Genomic DNA, 27,367 nt, shown 5'->3' with positions numbered 1-27,367 from the left:
TTTACCTGAGCTCAGCCCATCCCGGCCGAGTATAGAATCGGTCTCCAGCTGCGGGTGAGAGAGGGCAAAGGCCTTCACTGCCTTGCTCAGCTTCCTGCACCTGCTAAACTCTCAGCTGTTTCTGTCTCTACAGCTAAGTCCACGACGGAAAACTAGCTACTGGACCGAGGCATTCTACTGAGGGAGGGACAGATATCACCTCAGGAAACTTGACTGATGGAGGGACCATAAGCTATCCCACAGGAGAGTGGTGCAAATTAATTTCCTTCTTTTCTCCGTCTAAATTTTTTTTTAAGCAATCCCCAGTAGGGAGATGCACGTCCACATCTGCTGCAAACGGAGAATACTGACAGGCTATCAGTGCAAGGGTATATATACCATGATGTCAGCTCTAATGTGCTTTCTTGAATAACTATTTCTAATTAAGACAATATAGTTTAGTAGTTCATCTAAATGTTGCTAAAGCCCATGAAAGGTTGATTTTCAGATTAAGGGCCAGATTCATCAAAGCTTTACTCCCATTTTGTGTCTCAGAAAAAACGTTAGGGGCAGATTTTATAACATGCATGCGGAATACATTTGTGCGCACTATCCGGTGCGCACAAATGTACGCCCAATTTTATAACATGTGTGCGCAGCTGTGCGCATGTTATAAAATCCAGGGTTGGCGCGGGCAAGAGGGTGCACAATTGTGCACCTTGCGCATGCTGAGCCCTATCCGAGCTGCGCTGCCTTCCCTTGTTCCCTCCCTGAAAGGGAACTTCCTTACCCCCCCACCCCACCTTCCCTTCTCCTCCCCTACCTCCCCCGCCCTTTCCACCCTACCTTTTCCTTTCTGTTTTCTTTGTTCCGAATGTAGAGATTACTTACCTGATAATTTCGTTTTCCTTAGTGTATGCAGATGGACTCAAAACAAGTGGGTATACCGTGCTCGTGCTGAGTCCATCTGCATACACTAAGGAAAACGAGATTATCAGGTAAGTAATCTCTACATTTCCTAGCGTGTAGCAGATGGACTCAAAACAAGTGGGATGTACAAAAGCTACTCCTGGACTGGGTGGGAGGCTGCCCGCGGTCCGTGCAGGATTGCCCTCGCGAATGCGGTGTCCTCCCTGGCCTGGACATCCAGACGGTAGAATCTGGAGAAGGTATGGAGGGAGGACCACATCGCCGACTTACAGATCTCAGCAGGCGACAGCATCCGAGTTTCTGCCCAAGAGGCCGCTTGCGCTCTGGTAGAGTGAGCCTTGACCTGTAGAGGCGGTGATTTTCCCGTGTCTACGTAGGCTGTCTTGATAACTTCTTTGACCCAGCGGGCGATAGTTGCCCGTGAGGCCGCATCCCCTTGCTTCTTCCCGCTGTGTAGAACGAAAAGATGGTCCGTCTTTCGTATTGCTTCGGACACTTCCAGGTATCTGGACAGTAGCCTGCCGATGTCGAGATGTCGTAGAATTCAACCTTCTTCTGACTTCTTCAAACCTTCTGTGGTAGGTAAAGAGATGGTTTGGTTGAGGTGGAAGTGCGAGACTACTTTGGGTAAGAAGGAAGGGACTGTGCGAAGATGGATGGCTTCTGGCGTGATTCGGAGAAACGGATCACGGCAAGACAGTGCTTGTAGCTCTGAGACGCGTCGTGCGGAGCAAACAGCCAACTGGAACACCATCTTCAAGGTTAACAAACGGAAGGACAGGCCTCTAAGTGGACGAAAGGCGTGTCCCGCTAGAAAGTCCAAAACTAGGTTGAGGTTCCACAGAGGTATGGGCCACTTCAGTGGCGGACGAATGTGTTTGACACCTTTCAGAAAGCGTGAAACGTCTGGGTGTGCGGCGATGCTATTGCTGTCACTCCGGGAACCGTAGCAGGAAAGTGCCGCCACTTGGACCTTGATGGAACTGAGGGACAGACCCTTCTGAAGACCATCTTGTAGGAAGTCCAAAATGATAGGAAGCTGAGCGGCATGTGGATTGGTGCTATTAGCTTTGCACCAAGCTTCAAGTTAGAGATGTGGAGAACTTGCGTACTCTAAGGAGTGTATCTATTACCGGTCCTGAATATCCCCGTGGCTTCAGTCTAGCCCTCTCAATGGCCAAACCGTAAGAGAGAATTGAGCCGGATCCTCGTGGAGTATGGGACCTTGTCGCAGCAGGTCCCTGTGCGGTGGCAGGGGTAGTGGATTCCCTGCCAGTAGTCTTCTCATGTCTGCGTACCAGGGTCTTCTTGGCCAGTCCAGGGCCACTAGAAGAACTAGGCCTCTGTGCCGCTGAATCCTGTGTATAATGGTGCGCAGCAGGGGCCATGGTGGAAAAAGCATACAGCAGGATCTCCTGGGGCCATGGTTGTACCAGTGCATCGATCCCCTGAGACAGAGGATCCCGCCTGCGGCTGAAATATCTGGGTACTTGTGCGTTGGACCTGTCCGCTAGTAGGTCCAGGCCCGGGGTCCCCCACCGATTCACAATCATCTGGAACGCTGTGGGTGACAGTTGCCAATCCCCGGGATGTAGACGTTCTCTGCTGAGGAAGTCTGCCCGGCGATGTGGACGGCGGAAATGTCCTGGAGATTTGCTTCCGCCCAAGTCATCAGGGGGGCTATTTCTAGGGCTACCTGTTGGCTTCTGGTTCCGCCCTGTCGGTTGATGTATGCCACCGTGGTGGCGTTGTCTGACATCACTCTGACTGCTTGGTGTCGCAGTCTGTGGGTAAATCGCAGGCACGCTAGCCTGACTGCCCGTGCCTCTAGTCGGTTGATGTTCCATCCCGACTCTTCTCTGCTCCACCGCCCTTGGGCGGTGAGTCCTTCTCAATGTGCGCCCCAGCCGCTCAGGCTGGCGTCTGTAGTGAGCAGGGTCCAGGTCGTAGAGGACATCCTGGACCCCCGGGTCATGTGGCTTTGCTGCAGCCACCATCGCAGCTGATTCCGTACCCTGGCTGGTAGAGGTAGGTGTACGGTGTAAGTTTGTGCTCGCGGGCTCCACCAGGATATGAGGGCACGTTGTAACGGCCTCATATGCGCCCGTGCCTATGGTATCACCTCCAGAGTGGATGCCATCAGGCCGAGGACTTGTAGGTAATCCCAAGCTGTGGGCCGGACGGCGTGCAGCAGGGCCTGCAGACGATTCTTGAGCTTTTCTCTTCTTTTGGGAGTCAAGCTGACTCTGTCTGCCTGAGTGTCGAATAGGACTCCTAGGTATTCCTTCGACTGAGACGGCTGTAGGGAACTCTTGCTTAAGTTTACTACCCAGCCTAAACTTTCTAGAAGAGCAATCACTCGGCTGGTTGCCCGATGGCTCTCTTCTGGCAATTTTGCCCTGATCAACCAATCGTCCAGATAGGGATGGACGAGAATTCCCTCCTTTCTGAGGGCCGCCGCCACCACTACTATGACCTTGGTAAAGATCTGCGGCGCTGTGGCTAACCCGAAGGGTAACGCTCGAAACGGAAAGTGTTGGTTCAGGACTTTGAAGCGTAAATAGCGCTGATGATCCCGATGGATTGGGATATGCAGGTAGGCTTCTGACAGATCTAGGGATGTGAGAAACTCCCCTGGCTGTACTGAATTTTTGATGGATCGAAGGGTTTCCATGCGAAAGCTGGGTACCCGTAGGTAGCGGTTGACTGACTTGAGGTCCAGGACGGGCCGGAAAGTGCCCTCCTTCTTGGGCACTATGAAATAAATGGAATAATGCCCAGAATGTATCTCCCCTGCAGGCACTGGAATTATGGCCTTGAGGGAGAGAAGCCTCTGTAAGGTAACATCTAGCGCTGCCCTCTTGAGGGGTGAACAAGGAGATTCCACAAACTTGTCTGGCGGGAGCCGAAGAAAGTCCAGTTAGTATCCCTCTCGGATGATGGTGAGGACCCACTGGTCCGAGGTAATCTCGGCCCACCTGCGGTAAAAGAGGGTCAGCCTGCCCCCTATGGCTGCTACCCCCGGATGGGCCAGCTGATTGTCATTGTTGGGTACGGCCGGGGATGGAACCTGAGCCGGCTCCCCTCTTACTGTGCCTAGGCCGAAAGGACTGGTTCCTGGCCTGCGACCGAGGTGCCTGGTAGCGAGTCCCGTAAGGGTTGAAGCGCTGAGAGGTTCTACCTCTGGGTGGTCTAGAAGACGGGTGCTGTCTCCTGCGTGATCTGTCTTCTGGTAGACGTGGTAAAGGAGAGGCGCCCCATTTATTGGCCAGCTTCTCCAGGTCGCTGCCGAACAGGAGAGATCCCTCGAAGGGCATTCTCGAGAGACGCGTCTTGGAAGAGGAGTCGGCCGACCAGTTACGTAGCCAGAGCTGCCTCCTGGCTGCCACTGAGGATGACACTCCCTTGGCTGCCGTACGGACAAGGTCGGAGGCTGCGTCAGTAAGGAACGAAAGAGCTGATTCCATCCCTTCTTCCGGGGCGTTGTTCTGAGCCTGAGATAAGCAGGAACGCATCACCACCGTGCAGCAAGTCGCAATTCGTAGGGACATGGCTGCCACCTCAAAGGCCTGCTTCAGAATGGCGTCCATACGCCGGTCATGTGTATCCTTGAGGGCCGTCCCTCCTTCCACCGGGATAATGGTGCGCTTTACAATTGCGCTGACTATGGCGTCTACCTGAGGGCACGCCAACATGTTCTTAGTTGCCGGGGCTAAGGGGTACATGCCTGCCAAGGCCCGACCCCCCTTGAATGGAGCCTCTGGTGCAGCCCATTCCAGATCGATGAGCTGCTGTGCCACTTGTAGGAGGGGAAAGTGGTGAGAAGTTTGGCGCAGGCCCTCTAACAGGGGGTTTACTCTAGGTTCCCCTGGGGTGTCATGGCCCGGAAGGGCCAGTTCCAACAGGCATTGCGAGATCAAGTCTGGAAGATCCACCCTAATAAAGAAGCGCCGCATGGTCCAATAAGGTTCTACCACCGAGGGAAGCTCTCCCTCCTCGTGGGGCTCATCTTCTTCTGCCGGATAGTCTGAATCCCCATAATTGGGGCTATCAGGTGGCGAGTGGCCGTGCCTAGGCCTCGAGGGTCCAGGGGCCGTGTCATTCTGGACGTACGGACCCGGTCGGGGAGCTGACTGCATCGTGACAAAGGTATGAATTCCTTTGAATAACTCCACCCAGGAGATTGAAGCCATATCTGGCCGCATGGGAACCAGGCCCCCCTGGTTCGCTGGCTGCTCCCCGCTACTTGCCGGCTCCAGGGTGTTCCCGGTAAGAACGCCGGGCGGTGACCGGCCCTGGGCCGGTACTCCCAGGGCCTCTTCACATTGGGCACATAGGGAGTCTGCATCCTCATTCTGTGTGGCCCTGAGGTTGCATGCAGAGCAGAGATTGATGCCTCATACTGGAGGTGCCGGCACTGCCAAAGCCTGGTCACTCTTGTTTTCCATGCCGCCGGTGAACTCAATAAGAGTCTGCGCTATTTGCGAAAGCAGGCGCCTGGAATCAGCGCTCAGCAATGTGCGCCTAACAATGTGCGCCTATAGCAGTGCGCCTATAACGGGCGCCTATAAACGGGCACCTAAGAACTTGCACCTAGCCACGTGCGCCTATAATGTGCGCGTATAATCAGGCGCCTAAGGACTTGCGCCTAGCAATATGCGCCTATGAACGGGCGCCTAGCAATGCTCGCCTATGAACGGGCGCCTAGCAATATGCGCCTATGAACGGGTGCCTAGCAATACGCGCCTATGAACGGGCGCCTAGCAATGCGCCGATCGCCGTGCGCGTAACAATAGGCGGGACGCTTCAGGTAGAAGATGATGGCGAGCAGGCGGACAAAATGGCGGCCTACTGAACTGGCCGCCCCATAGGCACACTCTGCTTCTCCTCGGAGACCAACAAGTAAATATATACACCTTACCTTGTCTTCGGCGCTTCCCGGCTGCAACCCGGGCGGTCTCCAGCTGCGGGGGGAGAGGGCGAGTACCTTCACCGCCGCACTCGAGGAGGTGCACCCGCTGCCTCTAGGCCACGCCCGAACTCGTCTCGCTCGGGGGCCAAGTCCACGCTGGGACCGAGGCTGCCTCTAGGCCTCGCCCGAGCCCCTCTCGCTCGGGGGCAGGTCCCTGCCGCAAGTCGGCCACTGGACCGAGGCACTTACCTCCGAGGGACCACGGAAATCCCCTCGGGAACTCAACTGGGGGAGGGACCGACTGGTATCACCGCAGGAGTGCGGGGCTCGTCGTTAAGAGATATCGTCTAGAAATTTAGTCGTTAGAATTTGGAAGAACGCTCAGCGAGCGTGAAGGAGCTCCAAACTGCTTTGGAGATGGAAATTACTGAATTGCTTCACTTCCTGTTGGGGTATATGTACCCGTGCTGACGTCAGATTTCTGCAGGCGACAGCATCCTGGATTCAGCCCAGGATGCCGCTTGTGCTCTGGTAGAATGAGCCTTGACTTGTAGAGGCGGAGACTTCCCGGCCTCTACATAAGCTGCTCTGATAACTTCTTTAATCCAGCGGGCGATGGTGGGCCGCGAGGCCGCTTCACCTTGCTTCTTCCCGCTGTGCAGGACGAACAGATGGTCCATCTTTCGTAGTGGTTGTGTCACTTCCAGATATCTGGGGTGCAATCTGCCAATGTCGAGATGGCGCAATAAACGCCCTTCTTCAGACTTCTTCAAGCCTGCCGTGGTAGGCAAGGATATAGTCTGATTAAGGTGAAACCACTTTAGGTAAAAAGGAGGGAACCGTGCGAAGATGGATAGCCTCTGGAGTGATTCTCAGAAAGGGATCCCGGCAGGACAGTGCTTGGAGCTCTGAGATGCGGCGTGCTGAACATACAGCCAGCAAGAACACCATCTTCAAGGTTAGAGAACGGAGAGACAGGCCCCGTAGGGGTCTGAAGGTGGATCCCGCGAGGAAATCCAAAACAAGGTTGAGGTTCCATAAGGGCACAGGCCACTTCAGTGCCGGCCGAATATGCTTGACTCCTTGCAGGAAGCGAGAAACATCTGGGTGCTTGGCGATGGTCTTGCCATCCCTCCTAAGGCCATAGCAAGACAGCGCAGCCTCCTGAACTTTGATGGAGCTGAGGGAGAGACCTTTCTGAAGTCCATCCTGCAGGAAATCCAACACAATAGGGATTGTGGTCACATGTGGATTGGTGCCATGAGTGTCGCACCATGCTTCAAATACTCTCCAGATCCTTACATAGGTGAGGGATGTGGAAAACTTGCGAGCTCGGAGGAGTGTATCTATCACGGGCTCCGAGTAACCTCTTTTCTTCAGTCTAGCCCTCTCAATGGCCAGACCGTAAGAGAGAATTGAGCCGGATCCTCGTGGAGGATGGGACCTTGACGTAGCAGGTCCCGGAGAGAAGGCAGGGGAAGAGGCTCCCCTGCCAGTAGTCTTCTCATGTCCGCATACCAGGGTCTTCTTGGCCAGTCTGGTGCCACTAAAAGAACTAGGCCCCGGTGTTTCTGAATCTTGTGGATTACGGCGCCCAGCAGAGGCCATGGAGGGAAGGCGTATAGCAGAGTCCCTGGAGGCCATGTCTGCACCAGGGCATCTATTCCGTGTGAGAACGGGTCTCGCTTGCGGCTGAAGTATCTGGGTACTTGAGCATTGGACTTGTCCGCCAGTAAATCCACGTCCGGAATCCCCCAGTGATCCACGATCATCTGGAAGGCTGTGGGCGACAGCTGCCACTCTCCCGGATTTAGACTTTCTCTGCTGAGGAAGTCTGCCGTGGTGTTGTCCTTCCCGGCAATGTGGACGGCGGAGATGTCCTGCAGAGTCGCTTCTGCCCAAGCCAATAGTGGGGCGATCTCCAGAGATACCTGTCGACTTCTGGTTCCGCCTTGACGGTTGATGTATGCCACTGTGGTGGCGTTGTCGGACATCACTTTGACTGCTCTGTTCTTCAGTCTGTGAGAAAATCGAAGACATGCCAATCGGACTGCCCGAGCCTCTAGGCGGTTGATGTTCCACGCTGACTCTTCTCTGTTCCACCGCCCTTGTGCGGTAAGTCCTTCGCAGTGTGCACCCCAGCAGCTCAGGCTGGCATCCGTGGTGAGCAGAGTCCACGTGGGAGAGGACATCTTCAACCCTCTGCTCATGTGGCTGGGCTGCAACCACCACCGTAACTGGGTCCGTACTCTGGCTGGCAGAGGTAGGTGCGTGGAATAGTTCTGTAGATGGGGACTCCAGCGAGAGAGCAGGGAGTGTTGTAGAGGTCTCATATGGGCCCTTGCCCAGGGTACCACTTCCAGGATGGATGCCATGAGACCGAGAACCTGCAGATAATCCCAAGCTATGGGCCGACTGGTTCCCATCAAGTATTGGATACTGTCTGAAGTTTCAATCTTCTCTTGGAAGTGAGACTGACTGTGTCTGCCTGCGTGTCGAACTGTACCCCCAGGTATTCCAGTGACTGGGAAGGCTGTAGGCAACTCTTGCTGAGGTTGATTACCCAGCCCAAGCTTTCCAGAAGGGCGATCACTCTGTCTGTTGTCTGATGGCTCTCCTCTCGTGATTTCGCCCTGATCAGCCAATCGTCTAGGTAGGGATGGACCAGAATTCCTTCCCGTCGGAGGGCCGCTGCTACCACGACAACCACCTTGGTGAAGGTCCGCGGTGACGTGGCTAATCCGAAGGGTAGAGCCCGGAATTGGAAATGGCGACCTAGAACCTTGAAGCGGAGGTAGCGCTGATGATCCGGATGGATCGGGATATGCAGGTAAGCCTCCGACAGGTCTAATGCCGTGAGGAATTCCCCTGGCTGTACTGCAGCCTTGACGGAGCGCAGAGTCTCCATGCGAAACCTCGGGACCCGTAAGTATCGATTGACTGACTTGAGGTCCAGCACAGGCCGAAAGGTGCCCCCTTTCTTGGGTACCATGAAATAAATGGAATAGTGTCCAGAATTCACTTCCCAGGCAGGTACTGGGATGATGGCTTTCAAGGACAGGAGCCTCGCCAAGGTAGCTTCCAATGCTGCCTTCTTGTGTATGGGACAGGAAGACTCCACAAACTTGTCCGGAGGGAGATGATGAAAGTCCAGATAATACCCCTCTCGGATGATGGCGAGGACCCACTGGTCCGACGTAATCTCGACCCATCTGGGATAGAAGAGGGTTAACCTTCCCCCTATGGCTCCGTCCCCCAGATGAATCGGCGGAATTTCATTGGGAGGCGCGGCCGGGACCTGGGCCCGGGCCTGCTCCCCTCTTGCGCTGCTTGGTCCGAAAGGACTGATTCCTGGCCGGAGGACGCGGCGCCTGATAGCGACTCCTGTAAGGAATGAAGCGCTGTGAACTCCTGCCCCTGGAGGGCCTTGGAAAGGTGCGCTGATTCCTTCGGAACCGATCTTCCAGTAGTCTAGGCACTGGAGAGGCGCCCCATGCGCTGACCAGTTTATCAAGGTCACTGCCAAATAAGAAAGAGCCCTTAAAGGGCAATCTGGTGAGGCGTGTCTTGGAAGGCGCATCAGCTGACCATTTCCGGATCCAGAGCTGCCTCCTGGCGGCTACGGAGGAGGAGATCCCCTTGGCTGTTGTCCGGACTAGATCTGATGCAGAATCCGTGAGGAACGAGAGAGCGGACTCCATGTCAGATGCTGGAGCGTTGTTCCTGACCTGTGACAAACAATCCGCAAAGAGAGAGCTGCCACCTCAAAGGTCTGCTTCAGAATGGCGTCCAGTCGCCGGTGATGAGGCTCCTTGAGGGCCGTCCCCCCTTCAACTGGAATGGTAGTGCGCTTGACCACAGCGCTAATTAAGGCGTCCACCTGAGGGCACGCCAGCAGGTCCTGGATAGCCGGTGCCAATGGGTACATGCCCGTCAGGGCCCGGCCCCCTTTGAAGGAAGCCGCTGGCGCCGCCCATTCTAAATCTATCAGTTGTTGTGCCGCTTGCAAGAATGGAAAATGGCGGGCTGTAGGACGAAGACCTTCCAGCAGGTCGTTCTGCGCAGGTGGCACCGTAGCGCTAGAACCTGTAATATCCAACTCCGCCAGACACTGAGACACCAGGTCGGAGAGATCCTCCTTAGGGAAGAACCGCCTCATGGTTCTATATGGCTCAATCCCTGGAGGAAGTTCTCCCTCGTCCGGGAGTTCGGACTCGTCCGGTGAAAACTCCTGGTCTGACTGATCTGGGCTGTCCAGCGGCGGGAGGTCCCGCTCACGATAAGGGCGTGAGGGTCCAGGAACAGGATCCGCAGCAGCCGCCGCAGTCGCGGCCACCTCAGGAACAGCTGGAACAGCAGGAACAGCTGGAACTGCAGGGCCTGGACGGGAAGCCGTCTGCATCTGTACAAAAGCATGAATCCCCTTAAAAAGATCCACCCAGGAAATTGAAGCAGCCTCTAATCGCCGGGATACAAGATCCCCCGGGATTCCCGATTGGTCGAGACTGCCCGCTAAATCCGGGGTAGCCCCTGGGGAACTGTCCGCAAATCGTGGCTGAGACGGGTCCTGGCCCGAGGGTCCCACGGCCTCCTCATATTGGGCACATAGGGAGTCTGGCTCTTCACTGTGTGTGGCTCGAAGCTGGCATGCAGAGCAGAGGCCGAGGGCTCTAATGCCGGAGGCAGGCGGCGCCCCCACTGAAGACGCAGAGGCGTTTTGTTCCATAGTATGCGCTGAATGAAAAGCGGCCACAATATACGCTTAAAAAAATAGGCGCACAATAATAATATGTGGCAGCAATAGGCGCTTAATGCAACAGGCGCTCAACAATATGCGGCAGCAATATGCGCTCAATACAACAGGCGCTCAATACTACAACAGGCGTTTAAGAACGCTAAATGAGATACCAGGCGCTCTCAGCAATAAGCGGTCATGAATACACGCTCAATGGCATAGAATAGGCTCTCAGCAATATGCAGTTAGCAATAATGGCATACAATATGTTCTCAGCAATAGGCGGTGTAGCAATACACGCTCAATGGCAGGCAATATGCACTCAGCAATATGCAGTCAGCAGTAATGGCATTTAATATGCTCTCAGCAATAGGCGGTTAGCAATACACGCACAAAGGCCTTCAATATGCTCTAAGTAATATACAGGCTGCAACACAGTCTTAATGGCATTCAATAGGCTCTCAGCAATATGTGGTGAGCAATAATGGCATTCAATATGCTCTGAGCAATAGGCGATTAGCAATACACGCACAATGGCAGTCAATACCTCACAGTAAGAAGGCAATATACGCACAAGGATGAAATAGAGCTGCGCCTATTACAGGCGCCCTACCTGAACGAGGCCCACAAAATGGTGCCACGCCGCCGATCCGCTGTTCCTTCGGAGACCAGAAGTAAGAGATGTACGCCTCACCTGATCCTCGGCGCTTCCCGGCTGGAACCCGGGCGGTCTCCGGCTGCGGGGAGAGCGGGTAAGTACCTTCACCACCGCGATTGAGGATATGCACCCGCTGCCTCGTCCACGCCTGGACTGAGGCGCCTCGTATGCCTCACCCGAACCTCGCCCGGGGGCTATGTCCCTGCTGCGATTCGGCCGGACTGAGGACTTAACTAACTGGGGGATCACGGAAATCACCCCAGGCAACTCTACTGGGGGAGGAACCCTAGGGTATCACCGCAGGAGTGCGGGGCTCGATAGTTTTGTAGAAACTAGGAAGTAGAACCTAGAAGTATAAGAAAGAAAAAAGAAAATTAAAGTAGCTTTGGAAAACACGCTCAGCGAGCATGCAGGCACTCCAAACTGCTTTGGAGACGGAAATTACTGAGTCGCTGCGCTTCCTGTGGGGGTATATATACACCCGTGCTGACGTCAGATCCGTCTCCAACTGCTAGCACGCGGATACTATCCCATTTGTTCTGAGTCCATCTGGCTGCACGCCAGGAAATAAATGATTGCTTCATGGAGCAATTGGTTCAGGAACCAAGAAGAGAGGGAGCTATTTTAGATTTAATTCTTAGTGAAACACAGGATTTGGTGAGAGAGATAACAGTGGTGGGGCCACTTGGCAACAGTGATCATAACATGATCAGATTTAAACTAATAACTGAAAGGGGGACAATAAGTAAATCTGCAGCTCTAACACTAAACTTTCAAAAGGGAAACTTTGATAAAATGAGGAAAATAGAAAAAAACTGAAAGATGCAGTTGCAAAAGTTAAAAGTGTTCAACAGGCTTCGACATTGTTTAAAAATACAATCCTATAGGTGCAGTCCATATGTATTCCACACATTAAGAAAGGTGGAAGGAAGGCAAAACAATTACCGTCATGGTTAAAAGGTGAGGTGAAAGAGGCTATTTTAGCCAAAAAAAATCCTTCAAAAATTGGAAGAAGGATCCATCTGAAGAAAACAGGATAAAACATAAGCATTGTCAAGTTAAGGGTAAAACATTGATAAGACAGGCGAAGAAAGAATTTGAAATGAAGTTGGCCATAGAGGCAAAAACTCATAATAAAAACTTTTTAAAATATATCCAAAGCAAGAAACCTGTGAGGGAATCGGTTGGACCATTAGATGACCGAGGGGTTAAAGGGGCTCTTAGGGAAGATAAGGCCATTGCAGAAAGACTAAATGAATTCTTTGCTTCCGTGTTTACTAATGAGGATGTTGGGGAAATACCAGTTCCGGAGATGGTTTTCAGACGAACTGAACGAAATCACTGTGAACCTGGAAGATGTAGTAGGCCAGATTGACAAACTAAAGAGTAGCCAATCACCTGGACCGGATGGTATGCATCCTAGGGTACTGAAGGAACTAAAAAATGAAATCTCTGATCTATTAGTTAAAATTTGTAACCTCTCATTAAAATCATCCATTGTACCTGAAGACTGGAGGGTGGCCAATGTAACCCCAATATTTAAAAAAGGCTCCAGGGGCGATCCGGGTAACTAAAGACCAGTGAGCCTGACTTCAGTGCTGGGAAAAATAGTGGAAACTATTCTCAAGATCAAAATCGTAGAGCATATAGAAAGACATGATTAAAGGAACATAGTCAACATGGATTTACCCAAGGGAAGTCTTGCCTAACAAATCTGCTTCATTTTTTTGAAGGGGTTAATAAACATGTGGATAAAGGTGAACTGGTAGATGTAGTGTATTTGGATTTTCAGAAGGTGTTTCACAAAGTCTCTCATGAGAGGCTTCTACGAAAACTAAAAAGTCATGAGATAGGAGGCGATGTCCTTTCGTGGATTACAAACTGGTTAAAAGATAGGAAACAGAGAGTAGGATTAAATGGTCAATTTTCTCAGTGGAAAAGGGTAAACAGTGGAGTGCCACAGGGATCTGTACTTGGACCAGTGCTTTTCAATATATATACAAATGATCTGGAAAGGAATATGACGAGTGAGGTTATCTAATTTGCGGATGATACCAAATTATTCAGAGTAGTTAAATCAGAAGCACACTGTGATTCATTACAGGAGGACCTTGCAAGACTGGAAGATTGGGCATCCAAATGGCAGATGAAATTTAATGTGGACAAGTGCAAGGTGTTGCATATAGGGAAAAATAACCCTTGCTGTAGATACACGATATTAGGTTCCATATTAGGAGCTACGACCCAGGAAAAAGATCTAGGCATCATAGTAGATAATACTTTAAAATCGTCGGCTCAGTGTGCTGCAGCAGTCAAAAAGGTAAACAGAATGTTGGGAATTATTAGGAAGGGAATGGTTAATAGAACGGAAAATGCCATAATGCCTCTATATCGCTCCATGGTGAGACTGCATCTTCAATACTGTGTACAATTCTGGTCGCCGCATCTAAAAAAAGATATAGTTGCGATGGAGAAGGTACAGAGAAGGGCAACCAAAATGATAAAGGGGATGGAACAGCTACCCTATGAGGAAAGGCTGAAGAGTTTAGGGCTGTTCAGCTGGGAGAAGAGATGGCTAAGGAGGGATATGATAGAGGTCTTTAAGATCATGAGAGGTCTTGAACGAGTAGATGTGAATCAGTTATTTACACTTTCGGATAATAGAAGGACCAGGGGGCATTCCAGGAAGTTAGCTAGTAGCACATTTAAAACTAATTGGAGAAAATTCTTTTTCATTCAACGCACAATAAAGCTCTGGAATTTGTTGCCAGAGGATGTGGTTAGTGCAGTTAGTGTAGCTGGGTTCAAAAAAGGTTTGGATAAGTTCTTGGAGGAGAAGTCCATTAACTGCTATTAATCAAGTTTACGTAGGGAATAGCCACTGCTATTAATTGCATCAGTAGCATGGGATCTTCTTAATGTTTGGGTAATTGCCAGGTTCTTCTTGGCTGGTTTGGCCTCGGTTCGAAACAGGATGCTGGGCTTGATGGACCCTTGGTCTGACCCAGCATGGCAATTTGTTATGTTCTTATTTTTGCAGATAACAAAATGTTACTTTCTAAATACAGCATGAATAATTGTTCATACTGAGGTAAATAATGTCTTAGAAAATAGAGAGACAATTTTCATATATTTATTGCAGACAAGTGCAGGAGGAGGTCATAAAGAACAAGGCAGTGTATAGCTCTTGGTTCATAACTATAGGTAAGTGCAATATACCTTGAAAGAAGTAATACGTACTACCATTTGACAGGAAAAGAGCCTTGCTATTTGACAGCAAGCATTGAATAAATGCAGAAATTTAAGTAACGAGTAAATTTGGGGAAATACCTACATTAATTAAAAAGATAGTGACCATGGGACAAAAGAGGAAGTAAGCTTAAAGTGTTTTTATAGGCAAGAAAATGGAGAAATTACTTGCCTGATAATTTTGTTATCCTTAGTGTAGACAGATCGACTCAGGGCTAATGGGGTTATATGCTACCCTGCTAGCAGATGGAGACGGAGTCAGGTTTCAAAGCTGATGTCACCCTAGATATACTCCTGCAGTGACCTTAGTCATTCAGTATTCTCTTCCAAAGTCACTGTGGACATACTATTGAAAAATGTAATTTGAACTTGGATGCAACTTAATACTTTATTAAAACTTGATTGGAACTTGATTAAAACTGAAGACCGTAACTGTACTCAACCATGAAAGCACTGGATCCCAGCAACACTATAGATGCCCTGATCTGGGGATAGGGTGACGGCTTACCTACTCTCTCGTGGGATCGAGATTCGTCTCATGGATGATTTCTTGGTACCGTTCATGGGCAGCCATGGGCGGGATGCTGAGTCCATCTGTCTACACTAAGCCCCCCCTTAGTGTAGACAGATGGACTCAGCATCCCGCCCATGGCTGCCCATGAACATCCAAATGGGGGGGGGGGGGGGGGGATGCTGAGCCCATCTGTCTACACTAAGGAAAATTAAATTATCAGGTAAGTAAGTTCTCCATTTCCTAGCGGGTAGTCAAATGGACTCAGGATCAATGGGATATACAAAAGCTACTCCTGAACGGGGCGGGAAGCTGCCAGTGGTCCGGTTAGCACCACCCTCGCAAAGGCTGCGTCCTCTATTGCCTGGACATCCAGGTGGTAGAACCTGGAAAAAGTGTGTAAGGAGGACCACGTCGCTGCTTGACGGATGTCGGTAGAAGAAAGTAGTTTAGCTTCCGCCCAGTATACTGTCTGGGCCCTGGTAGAATGAGCTTTGACCTGGAGGGGTAAAGGCTTCCCTGCATCTATGTAAGCTCCCTTGATTACTTCCTTAATCCAGCGAGCTATGGTAGCTCGCAAAGCTGCTTCGCCCTGTTTCTTTTCCCCCATGAAGAACAAACAAGAGATCCATCTTACTGCACTAAAAGTCTACTGACTTTTAGTTGGCAAAGAAGGTGGTTGTCTTCCGTGTCCTTGAGTCCATCCGGGTACAGTAAGGAGATCGATTGGTTCAGGTGAAACTCCGAGACTACCTTTGGTAAGAGGGAGGGGATGGTGCGAAGCTGTACTGCTCCCGACAGTGAGCTGTGGATAACTTAGGAAGAGGAATGAAGTAAGCCATCTTTGAAAATCTATCTACCACCACCCAAATCACTTGGTTTCCTACAGATTTTATTGTAGAGTTGCCTCCATCTGTTGGTAACCAAGTGATTTGGGTGGTGGTAGATAGATTTTCAAAGATGGCTTACTTCATTCCTCTTCCTAAGTTACCCACAGCTCCAGAGCTTGCACTATTGTTCACACAACACATATTTCATTTGCATGGATTGCCTCAACATATTACTTCTGATCGAGGATCCCAATTCACAAGCAAATACTGGCAAGCTCTTTGTAAAAAATTTGGAGTACAGTTAGATTTTACCACGGCATATCATCCCCAGGCTAATGGGCAAACTGAGCAAGTTACTCGGACTCTAAAGATGTTCCTTCACTCTTCTGTCAATTCTAAGCAAGATAACTGGGCGTTGTTATTACTGTGGGCAGAATTCTCTCACAATATGCACGTTAATTGAGCTACTAAAAAGTCCAAGGTGCTTTTGGTACTGGCAAAGTCTGTAAAAGACCCCAAGGGCATCCTGGTAAAGGTTTTTGCTGTGCACAAATTGGACAAGAATCCACATAGGATCGTGTGTCTTTCTCTATGGTTGGCCACCAGTAGTACTGACTTAATAATTTAAGAGTGCACAGTCTGCCAGGATGTCCAGCTGTTAGAGAATCATGAGCCCAGGCTAGTACTTTTTGTCTAAGATGAAGGGGAACTACAGTCTTCCCTACTGGCACAGTTTGTGTTGCTGCAAAGATTATTCATGCTGGATCCACAATATATTGTAGAGAAGTCGTAGTATCATCTGTTTCATAAACTCTTGATAGTGCATCAGCCCTGACGTTTTTTGTAGCTGGACAATATCTTAAGGTAAAATTGAAACGACTAAAAAATAACGCCCACCGAGCATGACGAGGATTCAAGTGTTGGGCCTTACTGAGATATTCTAAATTTTTATGGTATGTGAAGATAGTTATTGGATGTAACGCCCCCTCAATCCATTGTCGCCATTCTTCCAATGCCATCTTGACTGCCAACAATTCTTTATCTCCAATACCATAATTTTTCTCAGCTGGTAAAAATTTTCTAGAAAAATAGGAGCAAGGTAAAAGCATTCCAGTATTAGAATGCTGGCTGAGAACTTCTCCAGCGACATCAGAAGCATATACTTCAACCACAAAGGGTCGTGTTGGATCTGGTTGCCTAAGACAAGGTTTTTGAAGAAATGCTTGCTTTAATTTTTTAAAGGCTTCCTTTGCCTCAGATAACCAGTTCCATGCATCAGCTCCCTTCTTGGTTAAAGCTGTGAGTGGAACCACGCAATGAGAGTAATTAGGAATAAAGTTTCTGTAAAAATTGTAAAACCCAAGGAACCGTTGAAGAGCTCAAAGTCCTTGTGGTTGGGGCCAGTCTCGAATACAAGCCACTTTATCTAGATCCATGCGGAAACCTTCAGTAGAAACTAGAAATCCCAAAAACGGTAATGAGGTTTGCTCAAACAAGCACTTTTCTAATTTTGCATAAAGATGGTGCTTCCGCAGACGTTGTAGAACTTGTCTAACTGCAGTATGATGAGTTCTTAGATCCTTAAGAACATAAGAAAATGCCATACTGGGTCAGACCTAGGGTCCATCAAGCCCAGCATCCTGTTTCCAACAGTGGCCAATCCAGGTCATAAGAACCTGGCAAGTACCCAAAAACTAAGTCTATTCCATGTAACCATTGCTAATGGCAGTGGCTATTCTCTAAGTGAACTTAATAGCAGGTAATGGACTTCTCCTCCAAGAACTTATCCAATCCTTTTTTAAACACAGCTATATTAACTGCACTAACCACATCCTCCGACAACAAATTCCAGAGTCTAATTGTGCGTTGAGTAAAAAAGTACTTTCTCCGATTAGTTTTAAATGTGCCCCCTAGTCTTTCTACTATCCGAAAGAGTAAATAACCGATTCACATCTACCCGTTCTAGACCTCTCATGATTTTAAACACTTCTATCATATCCCCCCTCAGTCGTCTCTTCTCCAAGCTGAAAAGTCATAAGAAATTGCCATGCTGGGACAGACCAAGGGTCCATCAAGCCCAGCATCCTGTTTCCAACAGAGGCCAAAAAACCAGGCCACAAGAACCTGGCAATTACCCAAACACTAAGAAGAACCCATGCTACTAACCTCTTTAGTCTTTCCTCATAGGGGAGTTGTTCCATTCCCCTTATCATTTTGGTAGCCCTTCTCTGTACCTTCTCCATCGCAATTATATCTTTTTTGAGATGCGGCGACCAGAATTGTACACAGTATTCAAGGTGCGGTCTCACCATGGAGCGATACAGAGGCATTATGACATTTTCCATTTTATTCACCATTCCCTTTCTAATAATTCCCAACATTCTGTTTGCTTTTTTGACTGCCGCAGCACACTGTACTGACGATTTCAATGTGTTATCCACTATGACACCTAGATCTCTTTCTTGGGTTGTAGCACCTAATATGGAACCCAACATTGTGTAATTATAGCATGGGTTATTTTTCCCTATATGCATCACCTTGCACTTATCCACATTAAATTTCATCTGCCATTTGGATGCCCAATTTTCCAGCCTCACAAGGTCTTCCTGCAATTTATCACAATCTGCTTGTGATTTAACTACTCTGAACAATTTTGTGTCATCTGCAAATTTGATTATCTCACTCGTCGTATTTCTTTCCAGATCATTTATAAATATATTGAAAAGTAAGGGTCCCAATACAGATCCCTGAGGCACTCCACTGTCCACTCCCTTCCACTGAGAAAATTGCCCATTTAATCCTACTCTCTGTTTCCTGTCTTTTAGCCAGTTTGCAATCCACGAAAGGACCTCGCCACCTATCCCATGACTTTTTACTTTTCCTAGAAGCCTCTCATGAGGAACTTTGTCAAACGCCTTCTGAAAATCCAAGTTTACTATATCTACCGGTTCACCTTTATCCACATGTTTATTAACTCCTTCAAAAAAGTGAAGCAGATTTGTGAGGCAAGACTTGCCCTGGGTAAAGCCATGCTGACTTTGTTCCATTAAACCATGTCTTTCTATATGTTCTGTGATTTTGATGTTTAGAACACTTTCCACTATTTTTCCTGGCACTGAAGTCAGGCTAACCGGTCTATAGTTTCCCGGATCGCCCCTGGAGCCCTTTTTAAATATTGGGGTTACATTTGCTATCCTCCAGTCTTCAGGTACAATGGATGATTTTAATAAGTTACAAATTTTTACTAACAGATCTGAAATTTCATTTTTTAGTTCCTTCAGAACTCTGGGGTGTATACCATCCAGTCCAGGTGATTTACTACTCTTCAGTTTGTCAATCAGGCCTACCACATCTTCTAGGTTCACCGTGATTTGATTCAGTCCATCTGAATCATTACCCATGAAAACCTTCTTCATTACGGGTACCTCCCCAACATCCTCTTCAGTAAACACCGAAGCAAAGAAATCATTCAATCTTTCCGCGATGGCCTTATCTTCTCTAAGTGCCCCTTTAACCCCTCGATCATCTAACGGTCCAACTGACTCCCTCACAGGATTTCTGCTTCGGATATGTTTAAAAAAGTTTTTACTGTGAGTTTTTGCTTTTCAAATTCTCTCTTAGCCTGTCTTATCAATGTCTTACATTTAACTTGCCAACGTTTATGCTTTATCCTATTTTCTTCTGTTGGATCCTTCTTCCAATTTTTGAATGAAGATCTTTTGGCTAAAATAGCTTCTTTCACCTCCCCTTTTAACCATGCCGGTAATCGTTTTGCCTTCTTTCCACCTTTCTTAATGTGTGCAATACATCTGGACTGTGCTTCTAGAATGGTATTTTTTAACAATGACCACGCCTCTTGGACATTTTTTACTTTTGTAGCTGCTCCTTTCAGTTTTTTTCTAACAATTTTTCTCATTTTATCAAAGTTTCCCTTTTGAAAGTTTAGCACAAGAGCCTTGGATTTGCACACTGTTCCTTTTCCAGTCATTAAATCAAATTTGATCATATTATGATCACTATTGCCAAGCGGCCCCACCACCGTTACCTCTCTCACCAAGTCCTGTGCTCCACTGAGAATTAGATCTAAAATTGCTCCCTCTCTCGCGGGTTCCTGAACCAATTGCTCCATAAAACTAACATTTATTCCATCCAGGAACGTTATCTCTCTAGCGTGACCCGATGATACATTTACCCAGTCTATACTGGGGTAATTGAAGTCTCCCATTATATCCTTGGAATAGATAAGTACTTCATCGAGATATATGATCACACTAGTATTAAGGAGATCTCGAAATATTTCATTCATTAGGTTTTGGAAGACTTCTGGGGCATTACACAGTCCAAAAGGTATCACCAAGTATTCGTAATGTCCATCGCGTGTGTTAAATGCAGTCTTCCACTCATCTCCGGATCTAATTCGCACTAGATTATATGCTCCTCTCCCTGGAGACGATCCAATAACTCTGGAATGGGAGGAAGTGGATATCTATCTTTCTGTGTAAGGGTGTTAAGACCTCTGTAATCTATACAACATCTTAATGTCCCATCTTTCTTTGCCAAAAAGAAAAATCCGGCTTCTGCCGGTGAGTTGGAGGGATGAATGAACCCATGTTGAAGATTTTCTTGGATACAGTGTGACATAGCTTGAGATTCAGGTAAAGATAATGGGTATACCCGACCTCTAGGTGGAGTGCTACCTGGAAGGAGATTAATAGCACATTCAAACGGTCAGTGCTCGGGAAGAGTCTCCCCCTTTTCTTTTGAGAAAACATCTATGAAATCTTCATATTGAGAAGGTAGACCAGTAAAAGTCATAGCAAGCATGAACAATGGTCGAGGTACATTATGGAGGCAAAATGTACGACAGGTTGGACCCCAAGCCACTAATTGTAAAGTCTCCCAATCAATATGTGGTGAAAGTTTTTGAAGCCACTGAAGGCCTAAGACAATTGGATGTATGGCCTTTTCTAATAAAAAGAAAGAAATTTCTTTTTCATGCAAAATCCCAGTATGAAACCTCACAGGGTTGGTAACATGAGTTAGTTGACCAGGTAATGATTCCCCTCGGATGGAGGAAATAAGGAGTGGAGGCATCTTGGGAATAACAAAGTCCTAATTGCTTAACAAGGCTAGCTAAGATGAAATTTCCACCAGCCCCAGAGTCTATAAAGGCTTGTGTTGTAAATGAATCTTTCTGATGAAAAAGAGTCACTGGAACCATGCACTGGGGAGTAGGATTACTGCAGCCTAGGGTCATCTCCCCAGTGACTCTTAGACTCGAGAGTTTTCTGGCCTCTCGGGACAATGGACCAAAATATGACCTTTGCCTCCTCAGTAAAGGCACAGACCTTGGGAACGACGACGTTGTCTCTCCTCTGGCATAAGGCGACTACGTCCCAGCTGCCTAGATTCTTCAGTACGGTTAGAGACTAATTCAGTGCTAGAAGGTGTGACTATTGGTCGAGAGAAAGCCGGTGCTAGAAGAATTGGTTTGCGAATTGGTTTAACCTCCCGAGGCGTTGCTGGATACGACGATCAATTTGTCCTGCCAAATCAATAAGAGATTCAAGTTCTGAAGGCAGTTCTCAGGCAGTAAGTTCATCTTTTATTCTTGATAACCCCTCCAAGAAAATGCTGCGTAAACTGTCATCACGCCATCCAAGCTTCAAAGCCGAAGTACGGAATTCCACCGCATAATCCATTAAAGATCGGAAACCCTGTCGAAGGTGCAAAAGATCAGAGGACGCTGTAGACTGTCGACCCGGCTTATCAAAAAGTTGTCTGAAATTCTGTATAGAAGAAGCCAAATCTGTAAGGAGAGAATCTCCACGTTCCCACAGTGGGGAGGCCCACACAAGAGCCTTCCCATCTAACAAAGACAAAATGAAGGTGATCTTAGTCTGATCCGAGAGAACTGAGCAGGTTGTATTGAGAAGTGCATAAAGCGGTAGTTTAAAAACCCACGACACTGCTTAGGATCTCCAGAGTATCTTGGAGGAGCTGAAAAATGAATTGGAGCAATTTGAGAGAGTGAAGCCACTGGAAGTTTGTTGGAGCCATCAGCATGGGAGTGGAATCTAATCCGTTAGCCAAGCATTCTATGGTTGCAGCCAGGACATCCAGGCATATTTGTTCCTGCTGAAGGCATTGGGTCAAATCAGGAATGGCCTAGAAAGCACTTAAATCCGCCGAGTCCATGGTCCTGGCAAACTGTTGAGATCGTGGACCCTTTCTCCGTGACATTATGCAGTTTGTCTAAAAGGTGTAGCCCCTGAGAAACTGTTGGTGCAAGCAAGACAACTCAACAAACTATCAGTTCCTACCAGTCCACGTTCCTCTGGAATTCGGACTTTGGAAGTTGGGATCGTCTGCAAAAGGTAGTTGAATCGTGAAAAGTACTGGATTTGGAACAGGCTGGATTAAGATTTGACCATAGCTGGATCTAGTTGAATCAGGCTCAGAACAAAGCTGGAACAGGACGAAGTTGGAACAAGCTGAAGCTAGATCAGGATGAAGCTGGAACAAACTGACAAGCCTCAAGAATGAAGCTGGAGCAGACTGGCAGACTTCACTCACCCACTACTGTTGTCAGTACAAAGGAACACCAGATCGTTGCAGTTTTAAATAAACTTCTAAACTTCCAATGCAAGTTGTAAGCCTGTTGCTGCCTGTGCAAGACATCAATGATGTCATTAGTATGCACGTCCTGGAGGGGGGCGTGCCCAAACGCTCCCAAAAACAGCGATTGGAGCCTGCGGTCAGCCCGCAGCCCTCAGTGAGAGGCGCGGCTGACCCCCAAGGCCGAAAACAGACTCTCCAGACCTGCCGGAGCAGGTAGGAAGGCCTGGCTGCGGCGAATCGCGGCCGGGTTTTCTAACACACTCCCTCTTCTCCACAGGCTTGAGCCCATTATAATCACTCCATCTTTTTCAGCCTCTGCGGCCCAGAACATTGCCATCTCTTTTGGGGCTGTGTGGACTGATAAGAGCAATAGCTTTTTCTTCTGGGGCCACCCTTACATTTCTTTCTTTCACGACCCCATGGGCCAACTGCTGCCACAGCTCTTTCTTTCCTAGTCAGCACAGTTCACTTTAGGAGTTACACAGCCACATTCCTTGCCCAAACGTTAGATTTTGAGCCAGAGGGAAATTTTGCGATGCATATTTGTAGAGAATTCCCCCAGGAGTAGAACACATCAAGCTATTCCAGGGTCTGCTGTGCCACTGATTTATGCTTCCTTTATCCAAATTTCATTATACTCCCCTTGTGTTTGTTCTCAAGGGAGGGATAGGAAGACAGAGGGTATATGCAATTCTGCAAAATCCCAATCACGTTTTTATAATTATCCTCTTCTTTCTCTTCCAAGTACTCAATAAGCATAGCAAGCTTGTTCAAAATTAAGTGAAAAACTGTGCAAATCAAGAAAACCTGCATATTTAGATGAAGTAAAATGAAAGAGTGCAAGACCCAGAAAGCAGTGGACCTACCTTAAGAATGTATGCTTCAAATTATGTAAATCCCATTTTCTTCTGGAAATGGGAACACAGACTATATAATAGGTTTCTTTCCATTCCTGTGATATGGATAACAGGCTAGTTTTTTTGAGAATGAAAATGGCTAGGCTGTATTACTAATGGGATGTCCTGGTTTAGTTTAGAAGAAATACTCACTTGACAATCCAAGATCAATGGCTTACCTTTTATTGTTGCAAATGCCATCAGTGTCATTTGTAGCTTTATTCAGATAAATATCATAAACCTGAGAGAAAAATGAAATTGATTCACTTTTAAAGTTCATACCTTTGCTATATTTATCTATATCCAGAACAGTATCTTCACTTACTGTAAACAGGATTCTCTGTAGACAGCAGGATGCATTAGCTATAACATGTGGGTGACATCATCTGATGACGCTGAACAGACCCATCTCTCTATCTCAGTAAACTTTAACCACAGAACATGTGTGGGAGTTCCCATGCACAAATTGCTTCATGAGCCCCTCAGTTGATTATAGAGCTTAGCTTTAGCTCATTAGTTGACTCTCCAGGGAGGAGGGTTGATATTAAGCATGGTTAATTCCTCCAGCTGCCTATGGAGAACTCTGTTTACTGTAAGCAAACTTGCTTTCTCTGTCAACAAGCAGGGCTGAATTAGATTGACACACGAGAAGTCCCAAACAGAGTTACATGGTGGAGCACTTACTTAAAAAGTAACCGAGGGGGATCCAAGATGCTGACCTAGCTCTACACGGCGTCACATCTCTCCTCTCGTTTTGTTTCCTATTCCGTTTACTATGCCTCATTCTAGCCGCAAGCAAAGGGCTAACGAGAGGGAGGTCTCAGTGCTCCCTCCTGAGGGTCCGGTTGTCGGCCCGATGCATGTGCATGTTCAGTAAGGGGTCTGGTGCCAGGGAGTGAATTGCTGGAAGAGAGCCAAGAAGAAGTACTTGACTCCTTCTCAGATTCTGTCACATTGCTACACTTTGGCAAAGGATACGTGAAGGAAATATCTGATGGAAATATTAAAGATTCCAGAAAATGCTAATCTACCAACTACAAGGATTTATTATTTACCACCATTTAAGAAAAAACCTGATGAGGACCAAAATATGCAGTCTCTATCTCCAGTGGTTTCTGATAAATGAAATATTTCAGAGGTCCTTGATACCTCTGACAGTGAAATAGCTCAAGCAGTGACCTTCATTTTTTCCTTCCTTTTGGAATCAGATAGAATTGGACTCTTAAGAAGTTTTTTAGACATCGTTTAGAGCTTTTCCTTAATCTTAAAGTTTGAGTTTTTCTGGACTCAGCTAGATATATGCAGAAAAAGAGGATACCCCTTCCTCTTGAGGAGGCCTAGAGTTCTGCAATTGGGTACCCTCTTTTTAGTTTGAAATTTCCATGTAAATGCCTTATAAAATATAATTATGTTTCTTATACTTTTTTTTCACCATTCTCAGTTATCAAATTTTCTTGTTGCTAAAGGGCCAAATGTGGAGGGAAACCTACCTTCAAATGATAGCTGACCTCATATGGGTTGGGAATGTGAGTCCTTGTAACAGATATGATACCCCTCTGTAAGCTAGTATTCTCCATATAGTTGCTTTCTATTTCTTCTGGAATAGTATTTGGATCCTAATATTCGAGGACATAGATTGTAAGAACATAAGAACATGCCATACTGGGTCAGACCAAGGATCCATCAAGCTCAGAATCCTGTTTCCAAAAGTGGCCAATTCAAGCCATAAGAACCTGGCAAGTACCCAAAAACTAAGTCTATCCCATGCTACTGTTGCTAGTAATAGCAGTGGCTATTTTCTAAGTCAACTTAATTAATAGAAGGTAATAGACTTCTTTCCTCCAAGAACTTATCCAAACCTTTTTTAAACCCAGCTACACTAACTGCATTAACCACATCCCTTGGCAACAAATTCCAGAGTTTAATTGTGTGTTGAGTGAAAACGAACTTTCTCCAATTAGTTTTAAATGTGCCACATGCTAACTTCATGGAGTGCCCCTTAGTCCTTCTATTATCCGATAGAGTAAATAACCGATTCACATTTACCCATTCTAGACCTCTCATGATTTTAAACACCTCTATCATATCCCCCCTTAGTTGTCTCTTCTCAAAGCTGAACAGTCCAAACCTCTTTAGTCTTTTCTCATAGGAGAGCTGTTCCATCCCCTTTATCATTTTGGTCGCCCTTCTCTGTACCTTCTCCATCGTAACTATATCTTTTTTGAGATGCGGTGACCAGAATTGTACACAGTATTCAAGGTGTGGTCTCACCATGGAGCGATACAGAGGCATTATGACATTTTCCTTTTTATTCGCCATTCCCTTTCTAATAATTCCCAACATTCGTCGGTTCAGTGTGCTACAGCACACTGAACCGACGATTTCAATGTGTTATCCACTATAAAGCAAAATTGCTTACCTTGTAATAGGTGTTATCCCAGGACAGCAGGCTGTAGTCCTCACATATGGGTGACATCGGTAATGGAGCCCTACACGGAAAAACGTCTGTCAAAGTTTCCATGAAACTTTTGACTGGCACCCAGAGTGCCTACTGAGCATGCCCAGCATGCCATGATATTCTCTGCCACAGGGGTCTCCCTTCAGTCTGTTTTGTAGCAATTTAGCATTAGCCAAAAAATAAAATAATAAAACATATCGGACCCAACTCCGCGGGGTGGCGGGTGGGTTTCGTGAGGACTACATCCTGCTGTCCTGGGATAACACCTATTACAAGGTAAGCAATTTTGCTTTATCCCAGGACAAGCAGGATGCTAGTCCTCACATATGGGTGATTAGCAAGCTAGAGGCTGTCATTTTGTAGTGAAGCAAACTTGCAGTCTTGTTGATGGAAATGAGTCAGCCGAAGATCACAGCAGGATGGATGTAGAAGGAGTTGGGTTTAAACTGGGAACAAGTTCTTTAAGACAGATTGCCCATAGGCTGAATCTTGGCTCCCTTCTTTGTCTAAACAGTAGTGAGCTGCAAAGGTGCGAAGAGAACTCCATGTTGCTGCTTTACATTTGTCAAAAATAGGCACAGAGCGAAGGTGTGCTACTGAGGTTGACATTGCCCTTACTGAATGTGCTTTTACTCACCCTTGAAGAGTAAGGCCTGCTTTTTCATAACAAAACTGTATGCAATCTGCTAGCCAGTTGGACAAAGTATGTTTACCCACTGCTTTACCTGGTTTGTTTGGATCATAAGATACAAAAAGTTGACTGGATTTCCTATTTACTGCAATGAGATTTAGGTAGAAAGATAATGCACGCTTGCAGTCCAGGGTATGTAATGCCCATTCACCTAGGTAAGAATGAGGCCTTGGAAAGAATGTGGGTAAAACTATGGATTGATTCAAGTGGAATTCCGTGAATCAAGGAATTTAGGATGAGTATGGAGAACCACCCTGTCATGTAGGAACTTTGTGAAAGGTTCGTATGTAACAAGTGCTTGTAGTTCACTGATTCTTCTAGCTATGGCTATGAGGAAGATAGTTTTCCATGTGAGAAATTTAAGATCACGGGTATCTATGGGTTCGAATGGAGAACGCATGAGTCTGGTTAATACCACGTTCAGGTCCCATTGTATGATTGGGGGTCGAACTGGTGGTTTAAGTTGATTTAATCCTCTCATAAACCTACTGACAAGAGGTTGTGTAGAGATAGGTGCATCTTCTAATTTGTTATGGTAAGCTGAGATTGCACTTAAATGTACTCTGACAGATGAAGTCTGGAGCCCAGACTCTGAAAGATAATATAAGTAATCTAATAAAGAAGACGTGGAGCAAGTGAAAGGATCAGAATTGTTTTGCTTGCACCACAAGGTAAATCTTTTCCATTTTGCGGCGTAGTTCCTTCGTGTGGAGGGTTTACGTGAAGCTATAAGCACTTGAGAGATATGGGTTGAAAGATTGAGTGGTTGTAAAATTAAGCTTTCAACATCCACGCTGTCAGGGCAAGGGATTGGCGGTTTGGATGGCGCAATCGACCCTGATCCTGAGTTATGAGAGTGGGAGCTACTCCCAGACGAATGGGATCCTTGACTGAGAG

General features: G+C 47.4%; 1 protein-coding gene across 2 annotated transcripts in view; it reads right to left on the bottom strand.

The window, feature by feature from the left end:
* Positions 1-27,367, bottom strand: part of LOC115091789 — a 285,555-nt gene that overhangs the window by 193,367 nt on the left and 64,821 nt on the right. For both annotated transcript variants that reach the window (XM_029602004.1, XM_029602012.1), the window contains exon 2: positions 23,501-23,562. In XM_029602004.1, the coding sequence (XP_029457864.1) occupies positions 23,501-23,562 (62 nt within the window). The remainder of the gene's footprint in view (positions 1-23,500; positions 23,563-27,367) is intronic.

The sequence above is a fragment of the Rhinatrema bivittatum genome, chromosome 1 (genome assembly GCF_901001135.1).
Source record: "Rhinatrema bivittatum chromosome 1, aRhiBiv1.1, whole genome shotgun sequence".
Lineage (NCBI taxonomy): Eukaryota > Metazoa > Chordata > Amphibia > Gymnophiona > Rhinatrematidae > Rhinatrema > Rhinatrema bivittatum.
This window is presented reverse-complemented; position numbering and strand designations above follow the sequence as displayed.